The sequence below is a fragment of the Sarcophilus harrisii genome, chromosome 6 (genome assembly GCF_902635505.1).
Source record: "Sarcophilus harrisii chromosome 6, mSarHar1.11, whole genome shotgun sequence".
Classification (NCBI taxonomy): domain Eukaryota; kingdom Metazoa; phylum Chordata; class Mammalia; order Dasyuromorphia; family Dasyuridae; genus Sarcophilus; species Sarcophilus harrisii.
Genome location: NC_045431.1, coordinates 27,564,831 through 27,579,010, shown reverse-complemented (window position 1 = coordinate 27,579,010; position 14,180 = coordinate 27,564,831). Strand labels below are relative to the sequence as shown.

General features: G+C 39.3%; 1 protein-coding gene across 4 annotated transcripts in view; it reads right to left on the bottom strand.

Annotated features, from left to right (window-relative positions):
* The window catches only part of KLHL5 (kelch like family member 5), an 87,701-nt gene that overhangs the window by 13,172 nt on the left and 60,349 nt on the right, over positions 1-14,180 (bottom strand). For all 4 annotated transcript variants that reach the window (XM_031944265.1, XM_031944264.1, XM_023506052.2 and 1 more), the window contains exons 5-6: positions 11,318-11,530; positions 4,666-4,852 (exon numbers count right to left, since the gene is read on the bottom strand). In XM_031944265.1, coding sequence (XP_031800125.1) covers positions 4,666-4,852; positions 11,318-11,530 — 400 coding nt within the window. The remainder of the gene's footprint in view (positions 1-4,665; positions 4,853-11,317; positions 11,531-14,180) is intronic.

Here is a 14,180-nt window from a genome sequence, read left to right as displayed (position 1 = left end):
ACACTTAATTTTATTTCATCATAATTGGAACTTTTAGTTGTCATTCATATATAGAAATGATATTGATTTAGCATTAACTGAATGTATTAAAGATATTTTAAACATTTGAGATCACTGAGGCCATTTTCAATATTCACTTATAATAGTACAATATCACATATATTATAAAAATAGAAAATTATTTACAACTATTAGAAAATGAACAAAAACTATTTCCTAGCAGATGATACATGAATACATTTGAATCATCCAAAATTAATTCTCCAAATTTTCCTCAACACCTCGAGCCCAAATTCCCTGACATGCAGAGGGGGCTTGTGTGACTTTGGAAAGGCGGCTCCCAAGTAATGAAAATTCCTGACTTTTCTTTCTCTACTCCAAGTAATTTTGGGGTTTTTTAAGCTCTGGGCCAGATATATGATGACTGCTTAAACTTACCACATGCTGCTGCTCCAGGTGACCTTTCTTCCAAAAGGATGAATCTGCTACTTTTACAAAAACAAGTACCATCCTCGTAGAATATTAATAGTTACTGATTACTAGGGATGCATAAATGCAGTCACGTTTATAAACAGCTTTGTTAATAATCAGGATATGCTTTCATCTACTGTTAGACTCTTCAGGTATTAGAAGCTCTAATCTCAGGCTTTTCCTTTCCATGCAAACCACCTAGACTAGCACGGGAGGACTAAAACAAAGAACTCCTATCAAAGGGACTTTGTCCTGAAATGGGAGAAAACAGCAAAAGGCCATTTTCTTGGCAATAGCCAAGTAGTGTAAAGATGGAATACCATCCTCGGCCAATTGTTGATTATTCTGCACATCTAAGTAGTTTTAATTGCTTCTCACCATTTCCTGCTTTCTACTAGCCATGAAAGTCTTGTCCTTCAAACTGTGACGTCATAGGTGAGGGTAACTTGGGTCAGGAAGGCCCCCCTCGGATCACAGAACAGACCTTGCCATTTGCCTGCAAATGAATCCTATTTAACTGATTACAGCGACTGAACACCTCAAAGGTGCGCTTCTCAAGTTCGTGTCCCAGACATCCCTGAACGAAACTGGAAAGCTGGGAAGACAGCTTCAGCATCCTTCTTGCCCTACTTGCCCCTCTGCCCCGCCACCCCACAAAGGGCTTCATTTATCCTGCGGCAGTTAGGCCTTTGGAGGTCTCCATGGCCTCTGAGGACCACGCTTCTGCACGCTGTAGCTGAATGCCCATTTCTTTCCCCCTACTCAACACGGACAACGGTTTGTTCACATGGAGAAGTACTTGGGCCAAATGTGGGAATTAAATGGGCAGAAGAACTCAGTCCATTGTTTCGTTCATGTACGTCTCACAATCCCAAAGAAAGAACATTTCAAAAGCAAACTGGGTGCCGAGTCAACCCCAGGATGAAAGCAAATCACTTTGTCTAGAAGGAACCCTTTAGGATTCCTAGCTAAGTTAAAAAAAATAAACTGAGGCATCTGAAATGCAGCGCCCTGAGCTCCTCCCCCCCCTTAATGCTAACGCTAAAATTCAGCTAGAGGTTCCCTGGCATCTGGATGGTGCTCAGGAGGGGACACATTCCTGTGGAGAAGCCCACAGCACCTGGAAAGCAGAGTCCAGCCATCCCTGACATCTACCAGCCATGGATGGCCATTTACAGGCCAGGCCAGCCTCCCTGAGGCCTCTACCTCTGACTGAGCCAACCCAGGATCGTGGCCCCCAAAGCCTGGGGAACAGTCAGGCTTCAGAGGCCCTCAGATGTGACCATCCTGGGAAGCGAGCCCTGCGGGAGCAGCCACCAGTACTAGAGGTCCAGAAAGAGGCTTCTGTCTCCAGATTCCCTGGTGCTGCCCAATGAGCCAGCATTGGGGAGATGACTTTACAGCAGCGTCCCTTCTGCTGTCATCACGCCCCACGGACCACAGTCTTGTTCCCACAGATGGCTCTAGCCCAAACGGCCAAGGCTTAGACCCTGAGCACCCTCATTCTCCTTGGGGCCTGGCTTTTACCCAGAATGCCTCCTGCTCCCCTTCCTGCTCTTTGAATCCCAATCAGGGTTTGGCTCCAGGCCCATGTCCTATGGGGGGGTTCCATCCAATATGTAAAACTTTCTCTCTTCCAGCTGGGCCATCACACTACTCATTTACCTATTTTCTGAACATGTTACCTGCAGCAGGTACAAAGATTTATGAAAATTTCCTTTCCTCAAAGAGCTTGCAGCTTAATTGTGGACACAACATAAGTTATACAAACAATGATGTGCTACAAGAGGGACGAGAAAGCGTCGGGAGTTCACAGAAAGAAAAAATCATTGTGGCCTCAAGTGCGCAGGCCCCAGCCATCCCGGGGTCAGTCAGTCAGGAACCCCAGGACCCGGCCCGAACCGGCTCAAAGGCAGAATGGATGCCTATCTATTTTAGCCTATGGTGAGCACAACTACATGAGAAAGAACAGAAGCAAAGGACCCAGACTTGGGCACCTACAGGGTAAGAGCTGGGGCAGTGGGAAGGGCAAAGACCCTGAGGAAAGAGGGCTGATCCAGGGCCCAAGGCAGCTCAGGACAGACAGACCTGACTGATGGAGTGGCCGGCCTTGCAGTCAGGAGAACCTGGGCTCAGTTTTGGCCATAGTCAAACCCGAAGCAAATCGTGTAACCCTGATTGCCTTCAAAAAAAGGCCGATTTTGAAAGTCAAGCTAAAATTTAAGTATTTGAGCAGGGAGAGGATATGCCAAAAGTGATGGTTATCTACCTACGTGTGTGTGTGTGTGTAAATTATACTTGGGAACCAGGCCAATCCTCAGCAGTGAATAGCAGGACAGTGTGATTTTCTCTGTTTTCTCTTACGAGTCTTGGAAAAGCCCCTACCATGGCCAGAAGCACGGGTCCCTCTAAATAAGAAAGTCGCGACTCTGGGAAATTCTTTCTCAATTGAGGCCCTGATAGCTACTATATCAAATGAAATTTTGCTAGTCATTTGCAGAAACAAAGCACTTCCCTGCTAATTCTTAAGAACTGGGCCATGTTCAAAGGGAAAGGGTGGGAGCCATTGACCAGGACCTATAGTCACAAGCCTTGAACACCCAGCAGTCCCAAACGGCCTCTGAAGGCAGGTCTGTAATAATCTGGCAAGAGTTTCATTAGTAATAGTGGGAGCAGCTATGCCTGAAGTGAATGTGCTTTTACTGTTAGTTACTGCCTCAATGTTTAGCATTCACCCACTAAAACTGAACATTTCACAATCACACTAAAGAAAATAATGTGCCTGGATTTGCTCCAACTAGAAAATAATCATGGTTTCTTAATATGCCCAAATCCACCTGGCAAATACATTTGTGGGAAAAGGGAAGGAGTTGAGTAAAAGCTGGGACACCAGATAATTTTCTAGATCACCCAAAATCACTGCCCCTTGTTAAGGCGTTTCAGGTTCCTTACTTTCCTTGGTAAGATCAGTTAATAACCAAGACCTTACAGGTGCATCCCCTGCTCTGCCCAGTACATCTGATGACCCAAACCTTCTAACTCACAAGACAGGGAGAAGAACTGTCCAGGAGCCTGGTCTCCCCCTTAACCCCCAGGAGAGTATGGTTGGAATGGGGAGTTGGAAGTAGAACAAGCCCCCACACTCTAACTTAATTTCAGCCACGGAGATGATCCCCAAAGGCCACAAAGGAGAGGAGGTTTTCCTATCCCGGAGAGTGAACCGGGGAATCTAGGCTCTCCTGGTGTGTTTCTCTTGACTCAACCCTGAGGCTGCAGGAGAGAGCAAACTGTGTCCAGTCCCCTTCTTCCAGACTTTAACATGCAGAGGGACTGTGAGGACTCCAAGGAGGCAGAGTGGAGGGACCCCAGTCTGAGGGCACATGGAGGTTCTGCAGTTGTGACCGTGACTTCCTCCTGCCTCTTCTCCCCTTCTCCCCTCTCTTGGTCTGTGGGGGCCGTGAGGGAGGGTGGTCTGGAGCCCAGCAGCTGAAAGTTGGGGTGCTTTAGAGTTCCACTGCTTCTTAGCACAGATAACAACAGATAAGAAGTTAACACTGCTCTCATTTTATCCTCATCCCAAGCCTCACAGAGGGTGCTCCTATTACCATCATTTTACAATGAGACTAAGTGAGCATCTGAGATCACATGTCAGAACTGGGGCCTCCTGGCTCTGGGTCTGGGACCCTGACATAGCTGCGGGCCTGTGCATTTCTCAGACTGCAGACCTGTTACACGGATGTCACACAGATACCTCTGCAGGTGGCCGATCTGATGGCACTTCCCTGTATTCTTGGTGATATATACTGTACTGTCACGTTTCTCTAATAAAAATCTTTCTCTCTGGAACAAAGTTTGTTTTGGGGGTTCAGTAGGGAAGTATGTTAAGCCTAAGGCTAAAAGAACTCAGTAATACTGGCAAGACATAGGGAGATATGGAAGGTCATTTCTTCCTATTATTTTGGATAATATTTTCTCTCTGCTCAGTCGGTGTTTGTATTTTGATTTTTGGGGAGCCGACTATGAGCATTTTTCCATTCAGATTTCCACTTCTCTTTATGGTTGGGCATTATCATGTAAAGGGGTGGCTGAGGAAAGGGGGCTTGGATTTCTTGATAAAGCAATTATCAATTATATGCTAATAGCAAATAGGCATTTGTTTTCTTCTACCAAATAAAGGAACCTTCTTCAAGATACCTTTTGTTGAATCCATTCCTCCAACTGCAAATAATGTGCCAACAGTTGACTTTCTAGGTTTTGTGCGAGGACTTTGTAACATGGGCCGTCTTTCTGGCAACAAATGGTATTTCATCGCTTCCATGATGAGTTTCTGACATTCAATGTCATCACGAAAGAGCGTATTATTTTCCATGTCAGCAAGGAACTAAAAAAAGTGATGAGAAGCAAATAAAAATAAAAATATGTAATTGACAAAATAATATTATGCCCTATTTTAAAATGTATAAGGCCTAACAACCATTCTGTAGAATGAAAATAAATGCAACATTCACAATTTAAACCCTTTAAAAAAAAAGTGATAGAGGAAGCTGATACAATATAAATTTGAGTAGAATCTATTTAGCTGATTCCTATTAAATATTCTTCCTTTAATATTTCTTTCTCTCTATCAAAAAGAAAAAAAAAAGAGAACATTCACTTTTATTCTTCAGAAGCTATAAGGAAAAGCCTCTGAATGTTCTCAGTAAATGCTAACCTAAAATGGCACCTACTGATTTCTTAAAGGAGTAAATGGTTGAAAACTACAAATGTCAAATATTCTAAGAAATAAAAAACTCTTATATGTATACTTAAACAAATCCTTGATTTTAAGGGTTTTATTAGAATCGGATAAGATGGCTACTGAAGTCCCTTTTAATTCTAAAACTCTGTGATTCAGTGAGACTAACTAGAATTTAGTAAAACTCAATAAAATGACAAGAATGGAGCTCATAGGGTCCAGGACATAATGATCTAAAGGAACTTTGGGAATTGTGTTCCAAGAAATGCTCCTAGAATGAAGATTCTAAAATTGAGTACTAATTCAATTCAATTCCAACAGAAAAGAGAAGTTCCATGGAAGTCAAGGAGTACATACAGAAAATAGTCAAGAAGAAGGGCTGATCAACAGAATGGTCAAGGTAAATAAGGACTGAATCAAGTCCACAGAACTTGTCATAAGAATTCCCCTGTAACTTTGGACTATTTCATTTCAGTTGTGGTGGGTTCAGAAGCTAAACTGAAAGGGATTCAGAAATCGGTAGCAAGGTTAAGTGTAAATTATTTTTTCTAAAGAACTTGGCAGTGAGAGGGAAAATACAAGACTAGATGATAGTTCAAGGGCATAACATTTCAAGTAATTTTTTAAAAGATGGAGATTGTAAACAGTTTTGGAAGTGTGAAAGTTACTTGAACAAGTATTTTATATGGTTTCATTTTATGACAGCAATAGTTATACTGACTCAGAATTTCTGACCGGATGAAGTCAGACCTTGAAAACCAGGTAAAAATCAGACTGAGCTTTAATTAACCATCAGCATAGCACTGGCTTTTGTACCATCCACATGGGGTTCACTGTTCTATTTTGTTCTTAATCCTTTGGTTTTAACAACTGATATTATTCCAAAGAAACAGGCAAAACTTGAAGCCATTTTAAAAAGCCCTTTGATGATTGTTAGAGAAAGTACAGTGGCTCTCGGAGGGAGGAGAGGTTCCTCTTTCCTACCCCAGGATAGCGGTTCTACCCATGCACATGGTCTCATGCTCTCATCTCTTTCAACAGACTGCAACCTCAAAATCTTTTTTCTCTAGTTCTTAGCTGTGTGTGTGCGTGTGTGTAAGAGAGAGACACAGAGCATGTGTGTGTGTCAACAACTCCTTTGGCAGTTTAGTGATATCTATGAACTTAAGAGAGTAATGTTGTTTTTTTAAAATTAATAATCAAAGGAAATGCTAAATTTTAGTCAGAGGTTAGTGAAAATTAAATAATTTTTTCTCATTCAAAATCAGAGCCCCCCTTGAAATTCTCCATAGATCTTTTGTGGAGGGCAATGATGGTCCATGGATGTCAGGTTAAGAATCGTTGCTCTGGAATCGTTACCCTTTCCCTAAATAATTCACTAGACCTCATATTCACTCCCTGTCCTTTCTTGTTCCTTATAAAAAGCTATCTATACTTGCAGCCTTCACTTCTTCTCCTCTTACTCCTCAACACAAATCTTGGCTATCTGGCAATGTGTCCAGTGTATACTTACATTCAAAGGAAAAAAAATATGGTTTCATGACAAAGAGATGAAAGTATTATGCCAAATCATGTAAAACATATGATGGCAGAAAGGAAGGATATATTGCCTATTAAAATTTTTTTGAAAGGCTCAAAAATCAGGAGTTAGAAAACTATCTTTGAATAATATTTGAAAATAAAAATCTATTATTTAAAAAAAGAATTATGAATCAAAACATTTAATTATTGTACTTTGTCCTAGTGAATTCACATACCACTGTGGTAGAGAAGTAGACTGTGAGTAAAGTGGAACATTCACCTTTTCCTCTGAGAAAGAGGAAAAGGAAATAAGAATGGGTGCAATTTTAGGGAAGTTTTGAGGGATGAAGTATAAAAGAAGTGAAAATGCATCTAATAAATGATCTCTATTCTATGCTGAAAGTGAAGTTATTCAAGACAAAGTAAAAGCCCTGGTGTTAGGGTTGTAGAACAGGGGATGTAAAACAGACCTTCTTGGGATACTGGGGAGCAATGAAAGGAGATCCAATTGGGAAGCTGAAAAGACCAGCCTTCGAAGACCTGTCTGCTATGAGATGGCATGAATTCTGGAGATTCGGTAGGCTGTGTGACATCCTCAGACAGGAACAGCCCTGAGCAGCTTCTTGGGAATGGAATCAAAGAAGATACATAACAGAAGAGACCTGGGGCTGAGGATTTATAAGGATTTACAAAAGGAAACACAAGAGAGCAAGAAAGACCAGCAAATAAAAGTGTCCTACTGAATCACTTCACTAAAGTGTCAAGACCGATGAGAACACAATTCGGGGAAACACAGGAAGCCATACCCACGCCATGCATGGAACGGTGACATCGGCCTCAGAGACTGCTGCTTTTTTGCTATGCTCCTCTCACCAGTTGCTTGATCTTAATTTAGATCTCCCCTCAACCCCCCGCTCCTCAGGACCTCCAGATAATCATCCCTTAAGTCTGAAGAGGCCTTTCTCCCCCCTTTGCCCATGTGGAATCTTATCACTGCTGCAGTTCCTGCCTTTCCAGCTCCCTACCTGCTCTTTCTCTGGCTCCTTTGCTGGAAGCCCATTCAGGTGCCCCCAACTCACTGGGCACCCCCCTGAGTTCTGTTCCACTCCCCCCAATATCTCACCTGTGATCTCGGCTGCCTGGGGTCTCGTCTCCCCCACATCATCTCACATCTGCCTATTCTGACTCCTGCTTTCTGTTGAGCCCCACTCCCATCTTCCCCTGCCTTGCGAGCTCTCAAACTCATGTCTAGGAGACAAAACTCATCATTTGTCCTCCTCTTCCTCCTTCCCTGCCACCTGTGACTCAAAAATGGGAGGCCCTGGGACCTCTCTCCCCCCAGCTTTGCACCATCCATCTTCTCATAAGCTGGCCTGAGCAGGCCTTTTGCACTAGTCCTCCACAAGCCACCCATCAGCACCCTAACTTTCCTGGGTTGGTGGTCACTCTGCTGCTCCCCAGCCCCCCAAGGACCACCGACAAGGTTCCCTCCATGATCTGTCTTCTCTGACCACCTCTCCTCCCCTCCCCCTTCGGCCCAGTGTCAACCAAGACTCTTCAAAGATATGGAACAAGCATGCGGCTCACAGCACTGGATGGGGGCTGACTCCATGCGACTGAGACCTCAGAGACCCTCCAACTCCTCCCACACAGGAACCTCTGTACCTCCTGAACTGCCAGGGTTCCCCAGCCAGGAGGCCCAGAACCCGATCACACTTTGGTACAAAAAAGGGCTATGCTAGTTTCCCAAAAGTAAGTGGAAGAAATGGCCCATGGTCTTTAGAAATGAGCAGAGGAGCCAAGGGCTAATTGTCAAATTAAACGTTAAATCCTGGGGCAAATGTCTGAACATACATTTTGAGTTTAATCACTTCATGGTATTTTCTTCTTCCTGTAAAATATGAACTAAATTAAATCTGTCGAGATTAATGTCCACATGCCTCACATTCGGTTTGGTAAATGTAATGAATGTGGCTCACTTGAAAAACAAACGGAAAAAACAGTAAGAGGAAACTGCTGAGTCAAAACAATGGTTGCAATTTGAGACAAAAAAATGTGGGCCTGAGTCGATTCTCTTAAAACTAATTCTCCTAAGGCCAGCTGGACAAACACTGACAGAAATTTGCCAAAACATGCCAAAATACAATAAATATACCAAAACACACACTGCCTCGCTGTAAGGCAATGACTAAAATTTGTGTATATTAAAATATCATAAATCAAATTTAAAATGAAAAATTAAAATAAACAGAGAAAAGACAGAAACCAATTTTCATATTATAGTGTTTTAGAAGGCAAGATCTTAAATACAAAAAATTATTAGGTATGTATTAAAAATAAAGCTAAAAAAGACACACTGTTGCCCATATTCAAATTGTATTTGAATCAGTCTTTTTCTGTGTATAACTTTATGTGTTATAAACACCTTGAAAGCAGAAACCAAGTATTTAAATATTGATTAATTCCCATCTTCTAGGAAATCTAAAGACAGAGGCCTATGATGTGCAGCTCTCTAATTTTATCCCAACAAATGTTTCTACATATGATATCTAATGTGAACAATCAGAATGTTCCGCTAGTACCCCTGGAATGTCAGGAGAAAGCGAGGAAGAAAAAACAACAAAAAAAAAAATCCCTCTAAACACGAACAAATAATTGAGGAAAAGTTCCAGTGTGGTGGGTGAACTTATTGAGAGTCACACAGGACAGGCTGGCATGGATGGATAGCTTTCTGGCTTTTTGGAGAAACTTCTAAATCAATGAAATCAAAGATCTATTTGAGTTCTGAATTAAATGAAAAACAGATATGAGATAATTTAGTTATGGCAACTAAAATGACTGTTCTCTGCAAATCTGCACTTTCTCCTGACTTCCCTTGGTTTCACTGGTAGTACACTAATATATGAAAAATTGGTACTGTCTAGAAATTCTCCTCCTTTTTTTCTTATATTCATGTTGTTACCAGATCCTATGGATTCCAAATCTTGAGTATTTTTCTCATTCCCATTTCTACTACCACTGTACAAGAACAGATTTCCTTAACTCCCCTTCTTGTCAATCCCCTTTACCTCGATAATTGCCTCTTAACAGATCACCCTCAAGGGGGGATTCTTATCTTTGTGTATGAGGTCCTTCCAGCGGTCTGGCGAAGCCTACGGAGTCATTCTTAGAATATTTTTTTATTGGGTAAAATAAAGTACATAGTGTATCACAAAGGAAAAAAATATTTTGAAATGTGATTATTAAAATTTTTTTAAAATTCACAGACCTTAAGAATTACTTCTCTTAAGAATCTCAGGTTTAGAGAAGAAATAGCCCTCCCAGACCACAGAGTTCACTCAGAGAGATTCAATGACTTGCCCAAAGTCATTCAGGTAGCAAGTGGCAGAGGGATGGTCAGTCCTTTTCCCATTCCTCCTTTTCCTGCCCCTGTTGCCTTTCCAACATCCTTACGTACTTAGAACAAACCTTCATTTATTACGGACTTTATGGTGCTATGGACTGTGGCTAAAGGCTTGTGGCACAGGCCTGCCCTCTATACCAACTTCCCATCCCCTCAACGCTTGACAGCATCACTCCCCTGCTCCTCCCCTACCACCTTGTTGATACTCCTATCACCATCAGGTTGGGATGTTAAGATTTGACTTTGATCCTACAGAAAAGATAAAAAATTAATCCTTTCTAAGTACAGGAAAAGTACATAGAAGTAGTCTCTTTGTTCTCTGTCCTCAGATTTGTTCATAAAGGTACTCAAGAAACAAATGACTTTAAAATACAGACTGGTGAATTCACTCAGTACAGACTAAAAAAACAAGATCTTACTGTACAGATTCTTCTCAAAATGCATCATCACTATGAGTCTCTATTAAGCAAATATATAATCAAGTTTCCTCACAAATAGAGAAACAGTAAATAATAGTCTTTTGTATACAGAAAATTAACAAATATTGCTAACATTTTATAAAAAGTACAAATAAAGATAATCTGGAAGTACAAGCATTGACTTTACTGAACTTCTATAAAAGTTTAGAGTTACTAAAATGTCTGCTTACGTTAATTCAGGGCAATAATTTTGTATTTTTGCCTTATAATTTGGAGTGGGGAAATATATAGTATTCCCAAAGTATTAGTTTGTTTCCAAGCCATTAAAGCTACCAAAGCTTAGAACTGCCGTAAGACTTTGGGGATAACTTGTATAGGAATAAATATGAAAATTTAATTCCTATGTACGAGGTAGAAACCTTCTCAGTATACCCATTAATTCTTATTGTTAGAATTGGTATGAAAGAGTCAGATAATATAGCTAAAGATCAAATTTTATAAAAGTTAGGCTCCCGTATCTTCTGGATTTGCTTTTGAGCAGAAACACCATCTTTTTACTTCTACCATCTATTCACAACATTCAATTAACCTTGAGTTTTAAATAAATAACTATCTCATCCATTACAACAGGCTATTAAAAACCAGTATAAACGTAAATACTAATTAACAAAATGGGCACAATCAAAACCCAGTATCGATTGGTAAATACTAATTAACAAAATGGGTGCTTAATGTACAATATGGTTATAAAACATTTTTAATGCTTACCTGTGGAGCAAGAAGAGGTAGCCTAATATAAGCCAAAAGTTTACTGAGATCTTTTTGTCTCTGCTCTAAATCATGACGGACCCATGTAAGTAGTGCGTTTAGTATTGTCTCTTCATTAGGTATATTCATATCATCACTCGCTAAGAGCTTTGCAATTTCATTAGCTGGTAATAATACAAATTCTTGGTTTCTTATTACTTCCATGAAATGCTCCTGGAAAAAATGAACAATGCAGACTTTTTTAAAAAAAATTCTTCCTGTAGCTTATTTAATAGAAACCCCAAATTTCTGAAAACCATTTGACAGAAACACCAAAGCACAATATATTCTTTAAGCCTTTCATAAAGTAAATGATTATATATAAGGAAATAATAGACTCAATCATTTTTTTAACAAGTAAAATTTAACAGACTAGTGTGGAAATATTTTGTAGTTATATAGCACCATGTTGGTACTGCTCTTCCTCAGGATGGGAATGGCCCAGTAGAACTTAAATGTGAACATTTTCTATTTATTTCATTCCTTCAGAAGCTGGAGTGTTATTGAGATTTCTTTTAAATTTGGGCCTTTCCAAGGAGACAACTCAGTATATACCCTTATTTTTAAATACTCTAGAACCAAACTTTGGATGTGTTAGTAGATATTAGCAGAGTTTAGAGCAGTTTAGAACAAACTTGGAAGGAGGTTCCTCCTAGGGATTTGTATATATTATAAGATGATTTCTATATGGAACTCTTTGGTTCTGTCTGATGTCCAGCCCTTAGCACAGCAGCTAGAACAAAACAATAGAACAAAAAACAGCATTTAAGAAATGTTTATTGACTGTAATAAGACTGACCCAAAGAGTGGCTCTGGAATGGGGATCTGGATTATCAAGTGTTCTGGAGAGAAGATAATAAAAAGTCTGACCTCAAATTGGGAACCAAGTCCCTATGATTGTTCTATACCTTATACTAAGTTATACAAATGGTCTTAAGTTTGAAGAGTAGCTTTCCCTGTCTGAAAAGAATCAAATCACATTTTTATTATACAAAGGTGCTAGTTTTCAACTAATCATCATCAACTAATATATAATTACTATGATCCTTTCATTTTGTAAAAAAGAAACAAACAAACAAACAAACTCTACTCTACTTTTCTTTTAATTCTCTTATCAATCCAGTTACCCTGTCTCATCAGGCAGTTTTACAAGATCAATTCTTTGAACATAGTATTTAGGTATTTAATGAATGATTGTTGAATTGAAAACCTCAGTCTTTTGAGATAGTTGTTGAGGATAAAGAATGTAAATCTGTCATCTGAAAGAGACGTAAGATTACTATCATCTATGCACTATAGCTATCTCTATCCATATATTACACTTAGTATCTGTGTGTAACAGCACCTTTAGGTAACAATCTAAAATATTTCTATTGGTCTGCTCTTCCTTTCAGCTGTAGTCCATCTGTCTAGTGATCAACTGAGACCAGTCTATATGTATACAGATATGCAGATAAATAGGTATTTACTCACCACTGACTCCTATAGGAACATTGGACCAAGTGAAATATTTTGAATTATCCTAAAACTAGGGTGACTATAAAACTATATAGTTTATATCTACATCCACATGGGTTGTGCATGTATATATACACATACACTCAGTATATATACACATACACTCAGCCTTCCAAAAAGAAAAAGGACAAACAAATGTATTATTTGAAAAAAAATCATATTTTGGGTCAGTGGAGCTTATTAAAATTGACATTCAATTAATTTTAAGTGCTTAATATTGACAAAATATGTTATTATAAACTAATTAAAGGATTTTTAAAAGGGTACAAAGCAGGATAATAAGCTTTAAGGCATTATCTAAGACAGTCCTGTTTCAAGAGGAAGTACTGACACATGGCTTCCTTACATAACAATATGAAGTTAATGGTAATGACTCAAAAATTACCAAAGAAAAAGACAAGGACTTTGGTTTTATAAGGAGATGGCAGCAAAGGTCTATTAATTTTATTTTTGCTAGTAAAATAAGAGAATTTTATTTTCAATTTTCTGCCTAAAGGCGTACTCAAGTTACATCTGAAGTTTTTAAAAAACTCAGTTTTATAATAATGTTTTATGAAAACTGTGATTTTATGAGATTTGATGAATAATATAAATTTTATGTATTACCCTAACAATGTAAAGAATGTCATTAAAAATGGTAAAGATAAAGAACAGACATTCTGGAAACTGTCCAGGCAAAGTCAAATTCTCAACATGCATGACAACTGTAGCTTGTTCTACCTGCAGATGTATTTAACCATATTCCTTTGATGATAAATTGACCAACAATAACAACGCTAACATTAAGCCCCTTCATATTTGTCAAGTGCTTTCTATGTTATCTCTTCACAACAAGCCTGGGGACAAGGGTCAACTGTACAGCTACTGACCTAGGAGGAAAGTGAGTTGAGACAAGATAACTGACTTGTCCAGGGACACACGGCCAAGGAAGGGTCAAAGGCAGAAACTTAACTTAGAATTTCCTCATTTCAAGGACATTATCTACAATACCAAACTAAACTGCCTCTGCTGTAAAGCACTGATTAGTTTTTGTAAAATTTAAATTATTTTACATGTAAAAGGATATTCAAAGCTTCCTTACAAAATCATTTTTGTGTGGCATTGATGGAAATCATGCTCATTAATGGAAATTGTTCATTGAGAAACAGGCTTTTTTTTAATATAGCTACATAATCTGAGATTATTCAGTATTTTATTTCACTCTTTTGGGGAAATATCCATTCCAGATAAACTGTTGGGTTTTAAAAGTTTACTTTTAAAGGTTATTTAAGTAAAAATCAGTTATTCAAGAGCTCATAAAACATGG